At 45.9% G+C, this 25,457-nt stretch overlaps 1 protein-coding gene across 3 annotated transcripts in view; it reads left to right on the forward strand.

Moving 5' to 3' along the window:
* The window catches only part of LOC120931248 (ras and EF-hand domain-containing protein-like), a 118,471-nt gene that overhangs the window by 59,389 nt on the left and 33,625 nt on the right, over positions 1-25,457 (forward strand). For 2 of the 3 annotated variants that reach the window (XM_040342497.1, XM_040342494.1), the window contains exons 3-7: positions 3,514-3,604; positions 7,118-7,213; positions 11,067-11,144; positions 22,684-22,799; positions 25,321-25,389. In XM_040342497.1, the coding sequence (XP_040198431.1) occupies positions 3,514-3,604; positions 7,118-7,213; positions 11,067-11,144; positions 22,684-22,799; positions 25,321-25,389 (450 nt within the window). The remainder of the gene's footprint in view (positions 1-3,513; positions 3,605-7,117; positions 7,214-11,066; positions 11,145-22,683; positions 22,800-25,320; positions 25,390-25,457) is intronic. The other variant, XM_040342495.1, reaches the window with a different exon arrangement.

Raw genomic sequence — 25,457 nt, forward strand, 5'->3', positions numbered from 1 at the left:
AAACCTGCGCATGCTCAGAAGCAAGTTATGAGACGGGAGCGCTCGTTCTGGTAAAACTACCGTTCATAATGGAGTAAGCACATTAATCACGCTGTAACAGACAGAAAAGCGCGAATCGTCTTTTACTAACACAAAATCAGCTAAACAGCCCAAAGGGTGGCGTCATCCGCATGGAACTTCCCCTTTATAGTGCCGTCGTACGTGTTGTACGTCACCGCGCTTTGCTAGAGCATTTTTTTAAAACGATGGTGTGTGGGCAACGTTGTTTTAATGATGAAGTTGGAAAAAACTAAGTTTTTTTCTACATGCCGAAAAATGATTGTGTGTACGCGGCATTAGGACTAGTCTTATGCCGCGTACACACGATCATTTTTCGGGATGAAAAAAAATTACGTTTTTAAAAACGTCATTTTAAATGATGGTGTGTGGGCTTCACAAAAAAAAAATTCGAACATGCTGCATTTTTAAACGTCGTTTTAAAAAATTTCGTTTTTCGGGTTGTAAAAAATGATCGTGTGTGGGCTAAAACGACGTTTTAAACCCGCGCATGCCCAGAAGCAAGTTATGAGACGGTAGCGCTCGTTCTGGTAAAACTACCGTTCATAATGGAGTAAGCACATTCATCACGCTGTAACAGACAGAAAATCGCAAATCGTCTTTCATCATTTTTTAAAAACGATGGTGTGTGGGCAACGTCGTTTTTGATGAAGTTGGGAAAAATTTGTTTTTTGGACAGTTTTTTTTTCATGCCGAAAAATGATCGTGTGTATGCGGCATTAGTCTTCTGCAATTGTTTTAGTTTTAGTTGTATTTAGTTGACTAAATCTCCAGTACATTTTAGTTGACTAAAATTTTCTACGTTGTAGGACATTTTAGGTGACTAAAACTAATTTTAGTCGTCTAAAATCGAATTGGTGTAATTAAATTCTAATGCATTAGTTAACATTTCTCTACAATTTCCAAACTCATTATATACTGCTGAAGTGAAAAATGGAATATGTTATTATTTATGGTATTGAGTTAAGAACATGCACTACAGACCAGTGTTCATTTTGAAGTCAAATTTCAATTTAGTTTTAGTCTTAGTCATTTGACTAAAATTACATTTTAGTTGTATTTTAGTCATCTCAATTGTTTTAGTTTTAGTCTTATTTTAGTCAACCAAAATTAACACTAGAAAGTACTTGTAACGGAATGACCCATGACACCCAGAGACTTTTGAAGGATGAGGGGTACTCCTGTGCCAGCATCACTAATAACTCTTGGGTCTAGGGTCATCCTATGCCCCTTTTGGGCATAGGGTGACTGAGAAATATTAATTATAAATTACATGAGATGTGAGTGATAACTGATAATTCATATTGCAGGATATCTTGAGATATTCAAGTGGTTATTCTGATCCACACCAGGTCAGTGGAGTGTTTTCATTCAATGTGGGGGACACATACTTTTGAGGTGTTAATTGGGTCTGCTCCAAGACCTTTTATTATGTATGCTAATAACACTGTTTGTGTGAAGATGCTATTGATGATAGATATGTGTTGTGAGTTAGCAGTCTAAGGGTCAGATGTCTCCTTTCAGGGATAGGGAATTAGCATGTCAATTATGTTTAGTAAAGGAATGTGACTTCTCAGCTGTAGTAATTAGGTCATGTTAAATCAGTGCCAAAACGTCTGACATAGAAATGTGTATTATGCAGGTGAATCACTTAGTATCGGAGGCGGGACGTCTGGGGGATAATTAACTCAACTGAATGTCATTGTCTAAGAGTGTGTATTGAAGTGCCTTGTGGGTGGAGTTGATTCATTGTTCACTTGGTTTCTAAAACGGCATTTAACCCTTTCATGCCTACGCCTATGTATGACATTTGGTGTTTACAAGTTAAAATCCATATTTTTGGCTAGAAAATTACTTAGAACCCCCAAATATTATATATATTTTTTTAGCAGAGAATCTAGAGAATAAAATGGCGATTGTTGCAATATTTTATGTCATACGGTATTTGTGCGGCGGTGTTTTAAACACAACTTTTTGGAAAAAATTTACTTTCATGAATTTTAAAAAAATGAAAAAGTAAAATTAGCCAAATTTTTTTGCATAATGTGAAAGATGATGTTACGCCGAGTAAATAGATACCAAGCATGTCACGCTTTATAATTGCACGCACTCATGGTATTGCGACAAACTACGGTACCTAAAAATCTCCATAGGCGACGCTTTAAACTTTTTTTACGGTTACCAGGTTATAGTTATAGAGTAGGTCTAGTGCTAGAATTATTGCTCTCGCTCTGACGATCGCGGCGATACCTCACATGTGTGATTTGAACACCGTTTTCATATGCGGGCGCTACTTCCGTATGCGTTTTCTTTGCTGCGCAAGCTCGCGGGGAGGGGGGCGCTTTAAAACATTTTTTTTTTGTTTTCTTATTTTTTTTATTTTTTTTTATAATATTAAATTGTGTTTTTTTATTTTTTTACATTTTGATCACTTTTATTGCTGTCACAAGGAATGTAAACATCCCTTGTGACAGCAATAGGTGGTGACAGGTACTCTTTATGGAGGGATCGGGGTCTAAAAGACCTCCGAGCCCTCCTTTGCACTTCAAAGTATTCAGATCGCCGAAAACGGCGATTCTGAATACTGTGTACTTTTTTAAATCTGGCGCCATTGGCAGCCGAGAAACCCGGAAGTGACGTCATGACGCCGCTTCCGTGGTTTCAATGTGGAGACTGAATCAAAGCCATTTACGGCTTAGTGTCAGTCTCCGCCTGAACAAAGAACGCGGCGGATGGAGGATCGGGTCTCCCGGTGGGACGGGAGGCCCGGTCAGAGCGGTGAAAGGCGGCGGGAGGGGGGGGATGTCCCCTCCCGCTCCTCCGGCATAACAACCAAGCGGCTTTTAGCCGCATCGGTTATGTTTGGATAGCCGATCGCCCGCTCTAAACAACGGTACCGGGATGATGCCTGCGGCTGCAGGCATCATCCCGGTATAACCCCCGAACGCCGAGGACGCATATATGCGTCGCGTCGGCGTGAAAGGGATAAGAAAGCTAAGTTACCATTAAAGTGTTCATACATTTTGACACAGAGAAGCTTGTCTCGTTTATTCTGGGGAAATCCATATGGATCATGTCTGTTGGATGGCTGGAGTGTCAGATAAGCTGTCGTGGTTGATGGAATGAGAATATCGTAAACGGTGGTGACCGTTACAGTACTCCTACAGCAGAGTTCTTACCTTTTATTGGGCACCTCAAGCATTGGTGCCAAGATGATATCTTGGTGCTGAGAACTACAAATCTGTGTTTTCTGGTTGGGGGGGGAAGGAACTGAAACACTTGGAGAAAATGAACAAAAACACAGAATGATTGTGTATACTTCATGCAGATAATACCCCTGGTGGATTTTGGAGCCAGGGGCTGCCATTGGAATGTGACTGTTCTAATTTGATTGTCCTCATGATGCTTAAAGTTTTTTACATTTTTTTTTTTTTTTTTTTTTTTTTTTTTTTTTAGGACTGAGGAGACGACAGCCATGCAAATGGCAGAACTTGAAGACGATTTACAGCACCATATGGCTAAAGTTGAAAATCAAATGCGTGGACAGGTGAGACGGAGCTTCCCATATGATGAGGAAATATTTGACTTTTTACATAAACCGATCCCAGTATAGACTGTTTTAGTACGTTATCATTTTATTATGGATATCGTATTAAAGGCCAACTCCGGTCAAAACCTGAATCTCCAACCCTCTTCCCTCTCACCTCTCACCGTACACACGATCGAAATTTTCGATGGGAAAAGGAAGGAAATTCCGACCGTGTGTATGCCCCATCGGAAATTCAGAGGAATTCCGTCGGAGTTTAGACAGATGGAGAACACGTTCTTCTTTTTTTTTTTTTTACTCCGATGGAATTCCGTCGGAATTTTGGTCGGACAAAGGTCCGACCGTGTGTACGGGGCTTTACCCATCCTGCAAGTGTCAAGTCTAAAATGTTGGGACCTCCCATAGTTTTCATTCTCGGTGACAGTGGTCACCAGTACAAATCTAGAGAGGCAGACGGGTCCTCCTAACCCATAGCTCCCAACTGTCCCTGATTTGGAACAAAGTCCCTTTGTCCCTCTTTCATCCTCATCTGTCCCTCATTTTGGTCTGATCCATATAATTATATATAAACTGCACTTTTTAATCTTTCAGAAAGTGTTCCCCAGTGCTAAACGTTTCATCCAAATTTCTAAATTGTTGCATTTATAAATTTCAAAACCCAATATAAAGTAATAGTAGTAATAAAGAAAAAAAAACTGTGTATTTAATTGGTCATTTTTTTTCCCTATAAGGGGGTGTGACAGGGGGCGTGTCCTCTGTCTACATCCATTTTGCTAATAGGTGTCCCTCGTTCCCATCTCAAAAAGTTGGGAGGTATGTCCTAACCTTTCCCTATTCTATCTAAAGAAGAAGAATTGTGGTCATACTTATACTTTAAGATTTAGGGGTGTAAAACTGGCAGCCCTCCAGCTGTTGCGGAACTGAAAATCCCATCACGCCTCTGCATGGGTCATGCTTGTAACTCTCAGCCTTGCAATGCCTCATGGGACTTGTAGTTCCACAAATGCTGGATAACCAACACCTGTGCTTTAAATAATGCACAGGGAATTTTTTTTGATATATATATATATATATATATATATATATATATATATATATATATTTGAAAGCCTAGAATTATAATTTTTCTGCATATTAAAGCGGAGTCCCACCCACTTTTTCAACTAGGTCTTAGGAAAGACTACCCCTCCACCCCTTGTTTTTAAGTAATGATTTTATTTCAATTTTTTCTTCCCTACCGTTAATGAAGTACATAATTTAGTTCCGCCGCGGCCCAGGGCGTCATTTCCTGCTGCTCGCCGCCTTCTGGGACCTGTGTGTGTCCCAGAAGACATCGGAGCCATTCAGAAAGTGCCGCGCGACTCGCGCATGCGCAGTAGGAAACCGATGGTGAAGCCTGAAGGCTCCACTGCCGGTTTATTTCCCTTAGTTAGAATGGCAGGGGCTGCACACGATCTGATGGACGGATCGGCCCCGGGGGGCCGACATTGTGGGCTCCCTAAAAAAGGTCCTTATTAAAAGTCAGTAGCTACATTGTTTGTAGCTGCTGACTTTAAAACAAAAAAACCTGAGCGTAGGTCATTCAGTCGTCTTTTCCTGCGTTTTGTCGCGCGTATTCATGCTTTTTTGCGCGTTTGCATACAGCGTCACCCGATGTTTTTGTACTTCAACGTTTTTTATTTTAGCCAATAGGAAAAATGATCATCTTTTCATCACTTGTTGCTATGTTGGTAGATTTTTTTTATCTTCTGCCTGGGTGAAATGTTCTATTGATTAAAGTGACAAAACGCCCGTAGCAAACGCTCGTTGTCGCGATAGTCGCTTGAATCGAGCGTTTCCATTACTTTCTATGGCAAATAGAAACGCTCAAAAACGCCCAAACCGCCCGATTTTCGCGCGGAACTTGTTTGGCTCCATTCACACCTAGGCGTAGGGCGTACAGGCGATTTTTACCGACGTTTTTGTCGCGCGTATATGCGCGTTTGCGCGCATATGCGCGCGTTTTCGCACAGTGGCGTTCAACGTTTTTGTACTTGTTCCATATTAGCCAATAAGAAAAATGATCATCCCTGACATCACTTGTTGCTCTCCTAGGAATTTTTTATTCCTCTTCCTGGGTGAATATACCTCTTCCGGATTTCAGCAACACAGGCGTCAAAACGCTTGTACAAGCGCGTGTTTACGCGCAATACGCGCGTATCAGGCGTTTTACATTGACTTCAATGTAAAAAAAAAACGCTCAAATACGCGCATATCGCGCGCTAGGAGCGACAAAAAAGGGTCCGGAACTTTTTTGAGCTACAGGCTACAGGCGTTTAGACGTTCAGATGTGAACCATCCCCATTGCCTTTCATTACTTTTCGTCCCTCTGGCGTTTGTGCGCGTCGCGCTACAAGCGTAAAAACGCCTAGGTGTGAATGGAGCCTTTTGAGCTTCAGGCGTTCGGCGTCAGGCGTTTTGGAGTGGAGATGTGAACCATCTCCATAGGGAATAATGGATTTTTTCCCCTCTAGCGTTTTAGAGCGTCGCGCTTCAGGCAACAAACTGCTCAGGTGTGAATGCAGCCTTAAGGCTGCATTCACATCTAGACGGACGAAATCGCGGCGTTTTGTCGCCGCAAATCGCGGTAAAAATAGCGGCGTTTTGTACCGCGATTTGCGGCGACAAAACGCCGGTATTGTCCGCCTAGATGTGCCCCAAGATGACCCCCTCTATGGAGATGATTGCCATCTCCTAGCCGAACGCTCGAAGACGCCTGAAAAAAAGGTCCGAGACCTTTTTTCACGCGGCAGGTGACAGGCGTCCGGCGTTCGGCGTGGAGATGTGAACCATCTCCATAGAGGGACATCTGTTTTCAGCCCTCTGGCGGCAGCGGCGTAGCGCTACAGGCGTAAAAACGCCTAGGTGTGAATGGGGTCTAAGGATACCTGTGTAAAACTACTAACAGTAGATAGCAGAGAGATACAATACTGGAGGGAGATTTACTAAAACTGGTGCACACGGAATCTGGTGAAGTTGTGCATAGTAACCAATCGGCTTCTAACGTCAGCTTATTCAATTAAACTTTGACAGTATGCTCCCGTTCACATCGGGCCGATTTGACATGTGATTTGACTTTTTAAATCGCATGCCAAATTGGAGCCTATTGCTGGCAAAGGCACGTCTGAACAAGTGCGACGCCAACTTTGCGGTGCCGCCCAGATTCCCAAAAGTAGTTCCTGTACTACTTTTGGCAACTTCGGGGCGATTTCGCACAGATGTCTTTCAAATTGCCCCCCCCCAAACTCGCACTAAAAAGCAGGTTTGAAATCGTGCAAGCTCAGTTGAACTCGCACAATTTTAACGCCGCCCTCAGTGTAAACGAGGGCTAAAACCTGGAAGCTGATTGCTTACTATGCACAGTTGAACCAGATCCTGTGTGCGTAGGTTTTAGTAACCCCCCTTCCCCAATATTTCGTATGGACATTCATATATCAGTATATGAAAACAATACTTGCTGATTTGTTTTTTCAGGAACAGCAAAGACTTGAAGTTGCTATTCAGGAGTTACAAAGGAAGCATGAAACCGAAACGTCAGACCTGCAGGCCAGGATTGACCGGATGGCAAAGGTAAAGCACTGTTTTTTTTTCTCTTTCTGCACTGAAACCACGGGCAGCACAGACGTATATGTGCGGCATTTGGGTATTAAGGCCCACCTTCCCTGCTGCCAAGCATATGCATTATGTGGTCTGCAAGAGGTTTTAAAACCATAAAAAAAAAAACATTTGTCTGCAGTTGGCCATCTTGGTGGCATCGTATGCATCGTAGGGTCCCGTGCTCCTTTAGACCCATTTCAAACTGGGGCGTTTTAGCACTAAAAATAGCGCCTGTAAAACGCCAGAAAAGCTTCTCTCCTGCCTCCCCAGTGTGAAAGCCTGAGTGCTTTTACACTGGAGCAGTGCACTGCACGGGAAAAAGTCTTGCAAGCAGCATCTTTCAGGCGTTGCGGGAGTGGTGTATACAGCGTTCCCAAACTCCCTGCCCATTGGAATCAATGGATGGCGCTGCTGAAGCACCTGCAAAGCACTTTTGCAGCGCCGCAACGCGGGCGCTTTTAACCATTTTTTAAGCTGCTAGCGGGGTTAAAAGCGCCCCACTAGCGTCCGAAAAGCGCCACTATAACAGCTAAAACTAGCGGCGCTTTACTACTAACGTTGGCACCGCCACAATGTGAAAGTACCGTTAGCTAACTTGTCCCTTTGTGGTGTAGGTACCCTGTCCCCTCTGCTCCCCATTCAGGGACTACCTAGACATCATGCTATGGGGAAGTTACCTTTGTAAGGAAGTTTAGTTATCTAAAGCGGTAGTAAACCACGGCATAAATAAATTAAAATCCCATACTAGCAAATTATGAAATGCTTTAGAACGAAGCCCTCCAGCAGTGCACTATCACCGCTGACAGGGCTTCCATCTTCACCCGCCTTCCTTCTGGGTTCACAGGCTCTGACAGCAATCGGCATATATTTTTTAGTAAAGATAAATCTGTATCTGAAAATACTTACTTGGCCTCACTGTATCTGACCTGCCTAATGTCCATAATGTCAGTTATACAATCGTTACAACTATATCTGAGTACCGTGCTTTTCAGTTGTATAAGGAGTTCTTGTTACTGGCTTATTCATAAATATAAACTAAAGGGGAAAAAAATAACGACAAAAGGTAAAGTACTAATTACCCAGAGTGCTTTGCTGTTGTGGATGTTCTTTGATTTACCTGTATGTGGTTAGACAGGTTTTTCACTTGTGTTAGTAAAAATTCCTGTCTGTTTGCTCAATACTTTACAATCTAAAGCGATATTAAACCCAAAACATTTTTTTTATATATTGCAGCTTACCAATCCTTAAACGTGATGGCTGCATTTATTTTCTTTTTTATTTCTTTTTTGGCTTTTTTCCTATTTCACCTGGTGATCTGGACAGTAACAGATTTCCTGTCTTAGGGTACTTTCACACTGAGGCGTTGGCGGTAAAGTGCCGCTATTTTTAGCGGCGCTTTATCTGAGGACAAGGGGGCACTCTTTACGTCTACAGAAAAAGAGATTTCACCTCCAAATACGGAAAGGTTTTTTCACAGTAAGAGCTGTGAAAATGTGGAACAGACTCCCTCCAGAGGTGGTTCTGGCCAGCTCAGTAGATTGCTTTAAGAAAGGCCTGGATTCTTTCCTAAATGTACAGAATATAACTGAGTACTAAGATTTGTAGGTAAAGTTGATCCAGGGTAAATCCGATTGCCTCTCGGGGGATCAGGAAGGAATTTTTTCCCCTGCTGTAGCAAATTGGATCATGTCCTGCTGGGGTTTTTTGCCTTCCTCTGGATCAACTGTGGGTATGGAGTTGGGTGTATAGGATTGTACTGTGTTTTTTATTTATTTATTTTTTTGTTTTTTTGTGGTTGAACTGGATGGACTTGTGTCTTTTTTCGACCTGACTAACTATGTAACTATGTCGTTTTTGCCAAGTTTTTGGGTTGCTTGCAGGCGCTTTTAACGTGGGTTTAAAAAAGGGTTAAAATCGCTGCAGCAGCGCTTTGCGGGCGGTTCGGAGGCGCTGCCCATTGATTTCAATGGGCAGTGGCGCTTTAGGAACAGTGTATTCACCACTCCTACAGCGCCTCAAAGATGCGGCTGGCAGGACTTTTTTTTACCATCCTGCCAGCGCACTGCTCCAGTGTGAAAGCCCTCAGGCTTTCACACTGGAGACGAAGGAGCGGCTCTTTCAGGGCGCTTTGCAGGCGTTATCTTTAGCGCAATAGCGCCTGCAAAGCACCTAAGTGTGAAAGCAGCTTTAGGGCCCTTTCACGCATATGGACAGTATGTCTGTATTTCACCCATCCGTTTTTGGATGAAATACGGACATACATGTATCCCTATGGGATAGAAGGTATCGGGGGATGAAGATCCGCTGACACCCGATGTCATCAGTCCCCGCTATGGTCCGATTCTGCAGACGGAGGAAAATCCTATTATTTTTTCATCCATCTGCAGAGTGGATCGGGTGAACACGGACAGACGGTCCGTGTTCATCCGATCCCCCCCATAGGGGAGAGCAGAGATCTGACAGGGCGGTCCCTGCACAGTGTGCGGGGACCGCCCTGTTATCTGCCTGCTCAGCGGGGATCAACGAAGTGATCCCCGCTGAGCAAGCGGATAAGAACAGTACAGATCCTCACGGGATCCGTACGTGGGAAAGGGCCCTTAGGGTCACTCCACTATAGAAATAATAAACGTTTTTATTATTATTATTGTTGTTTTTTATTATAAATTTTATTATGTTCCATTTGTTTAGATACGACATTCGTTATTTCGGATAAGTTTGTATTCATTAGGGCTCTTTCACACGGAGCGGATCCGTATTGATCAGCTCCGTTAGCCCATTTGGCTCAGCGGGGATTCCTCCGTTAATCCCCGCTGAGCTGTCGGCGGACAGGGCGGTCCCTGAACACAGTGCAGAGACCGCCCTGTCTCTCCTCCACTCTCCCCTATGGGGAATCGGATGAATACGGACCGTGTGTCCGTATTCATCCGTTCTGCCGGACGGAAGAAAATAGGGTTTTCTTCCGTCTGCAAAAGCGGATCTTTGCGGACGCGGATGGTTGCGGACGTTAGCGGATGCATCATCCGCTACTGTCTGCAATCCCATAGGGATACATTACGTAAACGTACTTGTAATAAACGGACCGTTTGTCCGTGTGTGTGAAAGGGCCCTTACGTTCGCAAACAGCCAAATTTGAAAGAAAATTTCAATACCTATAATTTAATAGTTAAGTAATTTATTCGTTATTAATTCAGATTTTCAGGTTTTCAAATTTTTGGATTTTTCATTCTTATTTTCGTATTTCCGAAATTCCAAAATTTGGAATTTCCGAGATTTGGAATGTTCCAATTTTCAAACTTGGAATTTCGAAAATTGAAAATTTTCTTAAATTCTGAGATTTCTGAATTAACGAATTTGTCAAAATTTGTTAAACTAATTGGGAACTAAACGAATTGCACATCTAATTATAAGCTCCATGGCTGTTCTCATGTAATCGCACATGGACCATACGGGGTCGCTCATTTGTCCCTAACCGCATGTAATCGCTCTTTGTGAGACCGCGTCAGCCCTTGATTTGCATAGGCTGGGCAGTCACAGTTGATTGCTAACACCTGGCCATACCCACCACAGAAGTAAGCTGATCTGGGTAGAGTATGGCCCTGGACAGCCATGATGGTCTAAATTGGGTGCCAAACACACCACAACAGGTCTATAATGGTACCTGCTGCATATTTGGTAACACCGGGTAGCATCATTGTCACAATACACCTGGTACTAATGATCGCCCAAAGCAGTGTGGACCACAAGTTCTGCCATTTGTACCTTAAACATGTAAACATTGGCATGTGTTTTAATTAATGTTTTTTGTTGGGATTTGTCTTTATTGTAGACCAAAGATGAGAAGAAGGCTCAAGAAACTAAAGAAGAAAGTGCGAAGCTGAAAACCCAAATCTTTGACCTTTCCCAGGTATGACATCGTCCATTTACATACAATATCTCTCCAATTTGGCAAATGTTAAATGAAGAAATATGGAGTTTTGCTACCATTTTGGTGGGTCAAACCCCAATTATCCATTTATTCCTTTGCAGGACCTGGTCATACCTCCTTTTGTATATACTGTATAGGATGTATTGATAAACCAGCTATTCCCTATGTATGTAGATTCGTTCTGTGCGAATGTCAGCAAATTGAATATTACTCTATTTTACATAGTTAGTCAGGTTGAAAAAAGACACAAGTCCATCAAGTTCAACCATAAGAAACAAAATAATAATAATAATAATATCATACAATCCCATATACCCAATTCTATACCCTCAGTTGATCCAGAGGAAGGCAAAAAACCCCAGCAGAGCATGATCCAATTTGCTACAGCAGGGGAAAAAAATCCTTCCTGATACCCGAGAGGCAATCGGATTTACCCTGGATCAACTTTACCCACAAATCTTAGTACTCAGTTATATTCTGTACATTTAGGAAAGAATCCAGACCTTTCTTAAAGCAATCTACTGAGCTGACCAGAACCACCTCTGGAGGGAGTCTGTTCCACATTTTCACAGCTCTCACTGTGAAGAAACCTTTCCGTATTTGGAGGTGAAATCTCTTTTTCTCTAGACGTAAAGAGTGCCCCCTTGTCCTCAATGTTGACTGTAAAGTGAATAACTCAACACCACGTTCACTATATGGACCCCTTATATATTTGTACATGTTGATCATTTCCCCCCTTAATCTCCTCTTCTCAAGAGAGAATAAATTCAGTTCCTCTAATCTTTCCTCATAGCTGAGCTCCTCCATTCCTCTTATCAGTTATGTTGCCCTTCTCTGCACTTTCTCCAGTTCCCTGATATCCTTTTTGAGAACTGGTGCCCAAAACTGAACTGCATATTCCAGATGCGGTCTTACTAATGATTTGTACAGGGGCAAAATTATATCTCTGTCTCTGGAGTCCATACCTCTCTTAATACAAGAAAGGACTTTGCTCGCTTTGGAAACCGCAGCTTGGCATTGCATGTTATTATTGAGCTTATGATCTACCAGAACACCCAGATCCTTCTCCACTACGGATCCCCCCAGTTCTACTCCCCCTAGTATGTATGATGCATGCATATTATTAGCCCCCAAGTGCATAACTTTACATTTATCAACATTAAACCTCATCTGGATGTTAACGCTTAGGGGAAATGGCGCTGCTAGCCTGGTACTGGGCTGTAAATCTCTAGGTTGTGGGCAAGTGTGTAGGCAAATAAGTAATGTTGGGTTCCTTCCTGTGGTTTAGCTTGTATATGCAGCCACCATTAGGATATAAGGTCCCCCTTTTTATTGATTTGCAGTGTATAACCGCTTGGTCCTCAGTTAATGTGTTGACCCTGTGTGTCCTCCGAAACCCAGTAAAAAATGTTTGTGGAAAAAGAAAAGAAAAAATATGAAAAAATATATAAAATGGTGCAGTGAAGAAGGGGTAGTCAATTATCGGTACCCTAATAACAGTGTATGATTGATATGCAATGTCGATTGCAATTGGGCCTCAAGATGTCCACCATAAATCTAATAAAAACATAAATTAATCAATTATGTGAACCTTAAATTGTGATCACTCCAAATAAAAATATTGGCCATAAAAAGGTATGTATGGCACAGTAGAAGTGGGATCTCGTTATCCATGGTATGTGCTTCTTATCTAAATCATGCATAAGGCATATAAATAGTTAATAGTGCTCAAAACATAATAAAAATGACAATATAAAATATGATTTCATCAGACAAAAAACGATTAAAGTGCTATGTGCTACTAGAATAAATACCAATCTGTGTATCCTCAGGTTAGATAATTCTAGTTAGAAAAAATGAATAATTCATTAGATTTCACATTAATTGTGAACCCCGCGATTAGTGATTATATTCAGGTTAGTGACTGTTAGATTAATGTTCAGAGTTTCTACTGTAAACAGATATGTAGGTATTGGAAGTTAGTTTTCACAGTTTCATTCAAAAGATTCCAAACCAAAACAAAAACCAATGAAACCAGGCGGTCCTCAATTAAGGCTAATTGAGCAATGCGATCCCCAGCTGGTTCATACAGTTAATCCTTATTCTGCTGTCAATAATTATCCTGTATTCCCTCTCTGGCTTGGCTTTTTGTCTGATGAAATCATATTTTATATTGTCATTTTTATTATGTTTTGAGCACTATTAACTATTTATATGCCTTATGCATGATTTAGATAAGAAGCACATACCACGGATAACGAGATCCCACTTCTACTGTGCCATACATACCTTTTTATGGCCAATATTTTTATTTGGAGTGATCACAATTTAAGGTTCACATAATTGATTAATTTATGTTTTTATTAGATTTATGGTGGACATCTTGAGGCCCAATTGCAATCGACATTGCATATCAATCATACACTGTTATTAGGGTACCGATAATTGACTACCCCTTCTTCACTGCACCATTTTATATATTTTTTCATATTTTTTCTTTTCTTTTTCCACAAACATTTTTTACTGGGTTTCGGAGGACACACAGGGTCAACACATTAACTGAGGACCAAGCGGTTATACACTGCAAATCAATAAAAAGGGGGACCTTATATCCTAATGGTGGCTGCATATACAAGCTAAACCACAGGAAGGAACCCAACATTACTTATTTGCCTACACACTTGCCCACAACCTAGAGATTTACAGCCCAGTACCAGGCTAGCAGCGCCATTTCCCCTAAGCGTTAACATCCACATTCATTGACCCTCATTTGAGGGTACCCACGGGGAGGCAGCAGCGTTTAAACACCTAGTCCTAGCGCGGAAACATTGAATTATTGGTTATTAAACCTCATCTGCCATTTTCTTTCCAGGTCAGATGTTCCTCAATCTTAAAGCGGAGTTCCACCCAGAAATTTAACTTTTGCAAATCGCATCCCCCCTCCGGTGCCATATTTGGCACCTTTCAGGGGAGGGGGAGCGGATACCTGTAATATCTAGGTATTTGCTCCCACTTCCTGGGAAAGATCGCCGCAATCTTGTGCGGCGATCTATGCAATGTCCGGCCCCTCCCCCTTTTCCCCCACGCTACAAAGGCTACAAAAAATATAGAAAAAATATATATACTATACACTTACCAGAAGTGGCTGTTACTAGGCATATCTCCTAATCTGCCACTTCCTTGTCTGCGGTCGGTCTTCTTTCTTCTCCTCCTCGCGCTGCCTCCTGGGAAATGGGAAGCGGTGTCTTTCTGGGACCTTGTGCGTGTCCCAGGAGACATCCGCCCATTCACATAGCGCTGCGCGGCTCGTGCATGCACAGTAGGGAATTGGGCAGTGAAGCTGCAATGCTTCACTTCCTGATTCCCTCATCGAGGATGGAGGAGGGGCAGCCGAGACCTGAGCGATTGCTCGGCTTCGGCTGCCGACATGGCGGGCACCCTGTACAGGTGAGTGTCCTTATTAAAAGTCAGTAGCTGCTGTGTTTGTAGCTGCTGACTTTTTAATAATTTTTTTTTTTTAAGCCGGACCTCAGCTTTAACTCTTTCTAGTGGTATTGTTCTTATTCACGCTATTCCTATGAATAAATAACATCTTGCCTGAAAAGGAAATCGCTTAACAACATTGAGTTTTGCTGGCATTTGTACAGAATGAATGTATACGCAGTTTCACAGGAAGAATATCTCTGCAAATATTTCATAAATGCACCTCCCATACACAAGGAATAGGAGGGCCCTGCTCATGAAGCTTACAATCTAAAGGGAGCGGGAGGTGATAGAAAAAGTAATAGCTGCAGGGGATGATCAATGGAGGTCTGCAGGGGATGATCTGATGTCTCAAGTACAGATTTAAGGCTGCATTCACACCTAGGCGTACAAAATCGCGGCGTTTTGTCCCGCAAATTGCGGCGTTTTGTACCGCGATTTGCGGCGACAAAACGCCGCGATTGTGAATGCAGCCTCACCCCCTCTATGGAGATGGTTCACATCTCCTATGCCGAACGCCGAAAGCCGCCTGAAAAAAAGGTCCGGGACTTTTTTTCAGGCGGCAGGCGTACGGCGTTCGGCGTGGAGATGTGAACCATCTCCATAGAGGTGCATGTTCAATCATCCCTCCAGCGTCTCGGGGCTGCAGCGGCGTCGCACTACAGGCGTATATACGCCTAGGTGTGAACGGGGGCTTAGGGGGAGGTTGGGTGGGCTTTCCTGAATAAATCAGTCTTCAAGGATCGCCTAAAAGCAGACAGGATAAGAGCGTACCGGACATACTGGGGTAGGGAGTTCTAGAGGGTGGGAGAGGTTTTGGAAAAGTCCTGGAGGTGATCATGGGAGGTGGTAACAAGGAAGCAGGGGCGGACTGACCATTGAGTCATTCGGGCACTGCCCGAGGGCCCCATGCCACTAGGGGGCCCCATCAGGGTTGCCAGGCTCAGTAAAATCAGGGACAGTATGTAAAAATCTGTGTTTTTTTTACATCTGTCCCTGATATGTCCGAAACTGACATGCTTTTGATGTGAAAATCCCGAGATTTTAGCTGCCCTGCCTCTGCGCTGCCTCCTGGTGTGGTGGCCATCTGTAAGCCCGGGGGCCCCATAATCTTCTATTGCCCGGGGGCCCCATGAGTTGTCAGTCCGCCCCTGCAAGGAAGCTAGAGAGTAGGAGGTCTTGGGAGGATCGGAGAGGAAGATTTGGGGCGATATCTGCAGATGAGTTGGTGATGTAGATGGGGGCAGTGTTGTGGATTGCTTCATAAAAGCGAATGTCATTTATTAGGTTGTTGCATCTATGTATGTAATTTCTATTATCTAAATGTGGGAGCAAGAGTATGTAGATGTCCTTTTTTAAGTTTTGTACACACGCGTCAAATACCGGCATTCGGCCATTTGTATGACAGCATGTCCAACAGAAGCATGAAAAGAAGAAAAACATCTTCCGATCGGCATCCGATCAGTGAGCACTGACCAGTGGGTCCTGGCAGGGCAGGGCGGCAGTCTAACTGTCCGAACACAATAGTTCAACGAGGAGATTGCTGTACTAACATCAGATAGTTGGTACATCAACTCACGCCAGCACCTGCGCTGAATGTATGGCTGCTGGTGTGCTGAGAGCAGCCGTGCCAATGCACCAAACCTGGCACATTTTTTATTTTATTTTTCTAACTTTATTGAAATGTTTTAAGTGACATTAAGTTTACTTGTATTCACTTCAACAGAGTTGCGCTGCAGTGATTTTTATTGCATGCATGCAGGATTTAACTACTGCAGCGCTCAGGATGGGAACTGACTTTATAGCAAACAAGGACAAATGCCTTGTCCTTGTGTCAGAACTGCTCTGGGCAAGGTTGCCCACTGCAGCTCAATGAAAATAGTGTGAACAGACCCTTTAATGTGAAAAGGCCCTTTAAATAAAGGAACTGCATTCTTATCACATAATTTGTAATAAAAACATCTTTGCCATTCTGAAGCTTCCCTCCAACCACTTTGCATATTATTTTATATATACTGTGATTCTGTACTTGCCAAATAAGCTGCAGAAATCTCCCTCCACTGAGTCTGGCTGCAATAAATTTTAACTGGGAAGCTGAAGCTGCTGCCTGTTCACTTCCTGGATTTACACAGAGGCACACCTCCAGCTCTGCAGCTCTCATTGGCCCTCTTATGACTCACCCCCTCTCCCTTCCTGGCAAACGCTCACAAGAGAGAGCTGTGCATGATGTCATAGGCCTAGGCTAATGCATACCTCCCAACATTTTGAGATGGGAATGAGGGACACCTACTAGCAACGTATGTAGACATAGGACACGCCTCCTGCCACACCCCCTTAAAGGAGAATTAACAAAAAAAAAAGGTTATTCAAATCCACAAGGGCTTTTTTTGCCACTACTATTCCTTTATATTGGCTTTTAACATTTAAAAATGCAGCAATTTTAGAATTTGGATGAAAGGTTTAGCGCTGGGAAACACTTTTTGAAAGATAAAAAGTGCATTTTATATAAATCTACATAGATCCGACTAAAATGAGGGAGACAAGGGGACATTGCTCCAAATCAGGGACAGTCCCTCGAAGTCAGGGACAGTTGGGAGCTATGCTAATGACCAGACAAGAAACAGGAAGTGGGCTGTATAAGGTATTTACTGTTAGAAAAAAAAAATTTTATTACCGTATTTATCGGGGTATTGCGCGCTCCGGCGTATAGCGCGCACCCCTAAAGTGGACCCGCATTCCTGTGGAAAAAAGATTTTTGTACTTACAGTTTTGGTGTCTTGCGCGGCGTCCATTGGCGGCCTCGTGGGGTCCGGCATCCGTCTCCGGCTTCGGGTGTCCTCTTCGTCGGGTCCGGCGTCCTTCTGCGGCGTCCTCCCCGCTCGATCCCCGCTTTCCCGCGCCGAGTTTGAATACTGCGCCGGCATATACCGAGCGCAGTACACTCGTGTATTGTCGGGCAGGCTCGGCTCCTCTCGCGCTCACGTCCTGTATGTCCAGGACGTGAGCGCGAGAGGAGCTGAGCCTGCGCGACTGTACACGAGTGTACTGCGCTGGGTATATGCCGGCGCAGTATTCAAACGGTGCGGGTATCGGCGTATATCGCGCACCCACGATTTTGCCCTGATTTTCAGGGCAAAAAAGTGCGCGGTATACGCCGATAAATACGGTATTCAAATTTAAAACAACAAGGGCAGAAGATTTTATAGATGGAAAGATGAAAAAATGACTGATGTTCCGCTTTAATATTAGGCACTATGATGTTCTATGCAAAACTTGGAAGCGTCAGCTGTAGTATTTGCTCTCTGGATTCCGGGAACTTCCTCTACCTACCATTAGATCCGGCTCAATGCCTGTTCCTTATGGCATGACCCTACCTCTAGGCAGTTCCTACACTCAGTGCATGCATGCTTTTGATCAAACTATCCCATTGACAAGCTGCCAGCGGTATGGCGGGGATTTCTGTGAGCAGCTGTTACTTATGCAATGCTTCAGCGTTATCAGGCAGTATCATGGCGCTGATCAGTGAGGTGTACGGAACACGGCGGGTTCACAGTGTTTGTACTGGGCACGCTCCTGTGTAGAGAAATGTTTACTTTCCAGTTCACACACTGAACTTGTGAAAGGATCTGTCTGAGGATACTACAACGCATACATTACTGCAAATAGGCAAAGCCACTCTTCACGGCATGATGGATAGTTTGTTTTTATGGTAGAACGGTAGCAGGTACATAACAAACACATCTAAATGTTACATGCAGCATACACCTAAGGCTAATATGCGGGTCAGTGAATTGGTATAAAGTGAGGGTGTGGGGCATTAGTGAGGTTAATGGTTGCTTGAAGAGATCATACACACAGTGCTCTAAGGGGTCTGCACGGCATGCGCGATTGTGTAGAACTTCCATAAACTGGCTGGGTACCGCCATCCATTGACAGTAATTACAAGATGTGGCTGTATGTGCAGGCATGCAAACAAATGCCTCAAGCGTAGATGTGACCGCGCTAGTATGGCATTTCATGTCGGAGCTTCCATATTTGGCTTAGACTTACCATGGTCAATCTCAGATTTATGTAGTAGTGTGGCTACGTTAAAGTGGATGTAAACCCCTCTCATCCTTTCTGAACTACTGCCATAGTGCTGATCTATACCTGTCAAATGTCTCCCCTTTGTCTGTTATAAGAACTGAAAAACTGCAGATTCTGTGGGTGGATCTGTTGTCTGGAGCTCGGTGGGTGGAGTCGTGATGTCAGTAGACTCCCCGCCCTCCTCTACACTCCCCTTGTCAATATGCATTTTTTCCTGTGTATTCCTTACACTGAATTCTGCAATGATCACTAACATCCAGTCAAAACCCAGAAAAGTAACCACATGACTTCAGAAAAGGAGTGGGGGTGGGAATTAAAAAAATAATGCCTGTCTCAAGACTAACGTAGCCGATCACCCATCTTTTTATCCCATGTTATGGGCATCATTACATCATCGTTCAATCAAGTGATGTGATTTTATTCCAGCAACATATGTGAATACGTAGCATTTTCGTATATATATTACTTTGTTTTACAATAAACTTTTTATTGAAGCTATATGTATCAGGCCACGCGCCTTCCATTTATTTTTCTTGTTAAGTACTTTGGGCTTCCCCCAGTTGGCCGAGGCAGCAGGGTGTGCATGATCAACTATACAGTACCACCACGAATGTACTAAGACGTTTACCTAGGCCAGCAATGGCGAACCTTGGCACCCCAGATGTTTTGGAACTACATTTCCAATGATGCTCAACTACACTACAGAGTGCATGAGCATCATGGGAAATGTAGTTCCAACACATCTGGGGTGCCAAGGTTCTCCATCACTGACCTAGGCCCTCCATACAGCGCAGGAGAGATATATATTTTTTTTTTCAGTTGACATTTGAACTTCTTAAGATTAATAGGGCTGATTAGGGGATTGCAGCCAGAGTCACGTCCCCCCCCACTATTGCAGCCAGAGTCCCCCCCCCCCACTATTGCAGCCAGAGTCCCCCCCCCCCACTATTGCAGCCAGAGTCCCCCCCCCACTATTGCAGCCAGAGTCCCCCCCCCACTATTGCAGCCAGAGTCCCCCCCCCACTATTGCAGCCAGAGTCCCCCCCCCACTATTGCAGCCAGAGTCCCCCCCCCCCACTATTGCAGCCAGAGCCCCCCCCCCACTATTGCAGCCAGAGTCCCCCCCCCACTATTGCAGCCAGAGTCCCCCCCCCACTATTGCAGCCAGAGTCCCCCCCCCCCACTATTGCAGCCAGAGTCCCCCCCCCCCACTATTGCAGCCAGAGTCCCCCCCCCCACTATTGCAGCCAGAGTCCCCCCCCCCACTATTGCAGCCAGAGTCCCCCCCCCACTATTGCAGCCAGAGTCCCCCCCCCCACTATTGCAGCCAGAGTCCCCCCCCCCACTATTGCAGCCAGAGTCCCCCCCCCCACTATTGCAGCCAGAGTCCCCCCCCCCACTATTGCAGCCAGAGTCCCCCCCCCCCCTATTGCAGCCAGAGTCCCCCCCCCCACTATTGCAGCCAGAGTCCCCCCCCACACTATTGCAGCCAGAGTCCCCCCCCCACTATTGCAGCCAGAGGCCCCCCCCCCACTATTGCAGCCAGAGTCCCCCCCCCCCACTATTGCAGCCAGAGTCCCCCCCCCCCCACTATTGCAGCCAGAGTCCCCCGTCCCCCCACTATTGCAGCCAGAGTCCCCCCCCCCACTATTGCAGCCAGAGTCCCCCCCCCCCACTATTGCAGCCAGAGTCCCCCCCCCCACTATTGCAGCCAGAGTCCCCCCCCCCCCACTATTGCAGCCAGAGTCCCCCCCCCCCACTATTGCAGCCAGAGTCCCCCCCCCCCACTATTGCAGCCAGAGTCCCCCCCCCCCACTATTGCAGCCAGAGTCCCCCCCCCACTATTGCAGCCAGAGTCCCCCCCCCCACTATTGCAGCCAGAGTCCCCCCCCCCCACTATTGCAGCCAGAGTCCCCCCCCCCCCCCTATTGCAGCCAGAGCCCCCCCCCCCCCCTATTGCAGCCAGAGTCCCCCCCCCCCACTATTGCAGCCAGAGTCCCCCGTCCCCCCACTATTGCAGCCAGAGTCCCCCGTCCCCCCACTATTGCAGCCAGAGTCCCCCGTCCCCCCACTATTGCAGCCAGAGTCCCCCGTCCCCCCACTATTGCAGCCAGAGTCCCCCGTCCCCCCACTATTGCAGCCAGAGTCCCCCGTCCCCCCACTATTGCAGCCAGAGTCCCCCGTCCCCCCACTATTGCAGCCAGAGTCCCCCGTCCCCCCACTATTGCAGCCAGAGTCCCCCGTCCCCCCACTATTGCAGCCAGAGTCCCCCGTCCCCCCACTATTGCAGCCAGAGTCCCCCGTCCCCCCACTATTGCAGCCAGAGTCCCCCGTCCCCCCACTATTGCAGCCAGAGTCCCCCGTCCCCCCACTATTGCAGCCAGAGTCCCCCGTCCCCCCACTATTGCAGCCAGAGTCCCCCGTCCCCCCACTATTGCAGCCAGAGTCCCCCGTCCCCCCACTATTGCAGCCAGAGTCCCCCGTCCCCCCACTATTGCAGCCAGAGTCCCCCGTCCCCCCACTATTGCAGCCAGAGTCCCCCGTCCCCCCACTATTGCAGCCAGAGTCCCCCGTCCCCCCACTATTGCAGCCAGAGTCCCCCGTCCCCCCACTATTGCAGCCAGAGTCCCCCGTCCCCCCACTATTGCAGCCAGAGTCCCCCGTCCCCCCACTATTGCAGCCAGAGTCCCCCGTCCCCCCACTATTGCAGCCAGAGTCCCCCGTCCCCCCACTATTGCAGCCAGAGTCCCCCGTCCCCCCACTATTGCAGCCAGAGTCCCCCGTCCCCCCACTATTGCAGCCAGAGTCCCCCGTCCCCCCACTATTGCAGCCAGAGTCCCCCGTCCCCCCACTATTGCAGCCAGAGTCCCCCGTCCCCCCACTATTGCAGCCAGAGTCCCCCGTCCCCCCACTATTGCAGCCAGAGTCCCCCGTCCCCCCACTATTGCAGCCAGAGTCCCCCGTCCCCCCACTATTGCAGCCAGAGTCCCCCGTCCCCCCACTATTGCAGCCAGAGTCCCCCGTCCCCCCACTATTGCAGCCAGAGTCCCCCGTCCCCCCACTATTGCAGCCAGAGTCCCCCGTCCCCCCACTATTGCAGCCAGAGTCCCCCGTCCCCCCACTATTGCAGCCAGAGTCCCCCGTCCCCCCACTATTGCAGCCAGAGTCCCCCGTCCCCCCACTATTGCAGCCAGAGTCCCCCGTCCCCCCACTATTGCAGCCAGAGTCCCCCGTCCCCCCACTATTGCAGCCAGAGTCCCCCGTCCCCCCACTATTGCAGCCAGAGTCCCCCGTCCCCCCACTATTGCAGCCAGAGTCCCCCGTCCCCCCACTATTGCAGCCAGAGTCCCCCGTCCCCCCACTATTGCAGCCAGAGTCCCCCGTCCCCCCACTATTGCAGCCAGAGTCCCCCCCCCCAATCCTGGGATGGGTGATCTGTCTATCAAAGTTTCCCGGACAGGGGGGGGGGGGGCTGTATATGACGCGTGCGGCGGGGAACACAGCTATTGAATTGAAAGCTGTCATGTTCCCCGCGGTTTGAACAACGCGGCGGCTCCTCTCCTACCCAGCAAATGTTGGCTGCATTAGTGTGGGGGGGACCAAACGGCGGCGACAGCGACTCTTCTGCTCGCCCCCCCCCCTGCTCCCTGGCAGCCCACACTCGCCAGCCCTCAAAATTTACTTGCAAAATGCGAGCAGGCGAGTGTAAATTTTGAGGGCTGCCCTAAATAATAAATATGTGACAGGTGCAATTTTTTTCTAGGAAGACTCCTCCTTAAAGCTTGCAGTGATCCTAGGGGGTGGGGCACAGTAAAAAGTAATTAGCAAGGACATATCACCGAATTATAAAGCCATTTACTTCAGGGATATGTGTGAAAGTCTGATGGTGTCCTTTCCACCACTTCTGTTTAAATGTTCGGATGTAACAAGTTTGGTGTTCCCTTTGTAGGAGAATGAGCTCTTGAAGATGAACCTACTAGAAACGCAAACCAGCATCTCCCTTCTACAGACTGAATTGGACAGGTTGAAGAACGACTTTTCTGATCAGCAGGAGCACCATGAAAGGTAACGTATATGGGAATGAGCACAGCAACTGAATTGTATCGATATTATATATGGAGAGTATAGCTGGCCATGTGAATTTTTTCTGGTTTCTGATGAACTGGCTAAAATTTTCTCCATGGGTGCCCTGTCACTGCCTTCCCACCCGACATCCCTTTGATATAAAAATTAAATGAGCCAGACAAAAAATTTGACTATCATATGCAGCTGCTGTTTGGGTATTCGGACAGCCTCCATTGCTGGCTGTCAAAATGTAATACCTGCAGAGGGATATTCGTCAATCTATTCTGTTTAGTATGGATGAAAGGATCTTTTTTTTTGCTTTGCATGGATGAAGGAATCCCTCCCTTTTTTTTTTATATTTCAATTAGAAAACTCTACAGCCCCGTACACACGATCGGATATCTGATGGAATGTAATCCGATGGATTTTTTCGTCGGATATCCGATGAAGCTGACTTTCATCAGTCTTGCCTACACACCATCGGTCAAAAATCCAACCGTGCCAAAACGTGGTGACGTAAAACACTACGACGAGCCAAAAAAATGAAGTTCAATGCTTCCGAGCATGCGTCGACTTGATTCTGAGCATGCATGGATTTTTCTCCGATGGAGTTCCACACAGACGATCGGATTTTTCTATCTTCTTTTATGCATATGATTTTTTTTTTTTAACACCGATGGGGAAAAAAGACCGATGGGGCCCACACACGATCAGTTTGTCCGATGAAAACAGTCCATCAGTCTGTTTTCATCAGACAAACCGATCGTGTGTACAAGGCTTAAGAGTATATTGCAAGCTTAAGGCTGCGTTCACACCTATGTGAATTGGATGCGAGTTTACTCACATCTAAATTCGCATTGCGGGAGATTTTGACCGGCTCTCTATGGATCCAGTTCACACATTTCCGCAGCAGCTCTGGTGCGAATTGCACAGGAGCCCTGTGCATCTTTTGGTCTGTTTCGGGTCCGAATTTAGCCCAAAATTTGGGCTGCAATCTGGCCTGGAACGGTGAATGGAGAAGCACCGGACCCCTACTGGGAGCCGCTGCTTTCTCCAGTGTGAACCCAGCTTAAAGTGGTTGTTTAGCCACTCTGACATCTTCATACTATTCGCTCTGTCTCCTAATGACAGGTGCCCCTGTGTGTGTGACTTTCTAAAAAACAAAAATGCAGTCTATACCTTATTTACGAGCGCTACTAGGTGCTCACGTGACCGGCCGGCTCTCTCCTCTTTCTGTCTGACAGCTGGAGTGGGAGGGGCCGAGATTCCCCCACTGATGTCAGTCAGGAGGAGAGGAGGACCGAGCCGGCCGGTCACGTGAGCGTGGAGCAGTGCTCATAAATTGGGTAAAGACTGCATTTTTTTATAAATCGCACACACAGGGGCATCTGTCATTAGGAGATAAAGAGGATAGTATACAGAGGTAAAAGTCATTTCAGCAGCAGGGGGGCGTGTAAGGGGGGTGGGCACTGTCACTAGCTGAAAGGCGGGGGGGACTACAGAGGAGGACGGGGGAGAGCAGACAGGTGAGAGTGGATGACGGAGGCACGTAAACTGACCATGGTGTCAGGGTTCAGCAGCCATGATTAAATATGGTCAGTTTACAGGGGGAGGGTAAAAGCTGGCAGGATCAGCCAGGTATTACAGGCGATACAGGGGGCCAAATTACACAACACAATCACTGTGCTAAGGTAAAGAATGCTTAGGCTTTAGAAGCACTTTAATTGCAGTCTACAGCAGGGACAAGCACCCTGATTAGAACCAGGGTGCTAATAAAGGTCGGTTGTCGCCAGTTAAAGCTACTTAAATAGAACAATTCTTTGTCTACATGTAAGAAAAGCAGAGAACATCCACTGACATGAGAGTTAAACCTAGTACACACCACTTGTAACATGTTGCCAGGTCGCACCTAACCCATCCCAGTCCTTACAGGAGTGGGGGTTCTCTTGTCACATTTCCTACAAGTCTCTTTTAGTCTCTTGTTATGCTTTTGTTTTTCTCATCACCATTACATTTACATTATATTTTTATGAACAAGGATTCCCTTGCAGCACAAGAACTTTGCAATTGTGTCTCTATACAGTTCCCATGTTCAGTCACAAACATTGCATTGTATTTTTATAGTAAAAAAGACTTCATCGTAGGTAGTGACAGCAAATAAAATATTAACATGTTTATTAGAATTTATGGTGAGACTTCTTCCCATCATTACAAGGTTGGGTTTATATAATGGGTCTAGTGTTTGCTGCAATCATTCGTTACGCACAGGGCCAGACTTTGTAAAACTTTAAAGCACACTTCAGTTAATCGCACAGCGGTGATTATGGCTGAGCCACTCAGGCAGAGAAAGTAGAAAGATTAAAGATCTGGCCACTTCTGAGGTCCATTGACGTCGGGTGAGTCACAGCGGGATAGCAGACACTGGTCCAACCGGAAGCTCTGCATGAGAGCGGCTGCTGATGATCTGCCAGCTATTATGTGCATGTAATTATATACAGTATTTCTTTTTCATTTAACACAGGGAGAAGGATCTGCTGAAAACAATGATAGATGAAAGCAGAGGATACACTAGCCAAATTCAGATACTAAAGTGAGTGTAAAAAGTTTCTCTACTCACAGTCCAACTTCTCCTTTTTGCCCCGACCCAACCTAACCCAT

This window comes from Rana temporaria, chromosome 3 (assembly GCF_905171775.1).
Source record: "Rana temporaria chromosome 3, aRanTem1.1, whole genome shotgun sequence".
Classification (NCBI taxonomy): domain Eukaryota; kingdom Metazoa; phylum Chordata; class Amphibia; order Anura; family Ranidae; genus Rana; species Rana temporaria.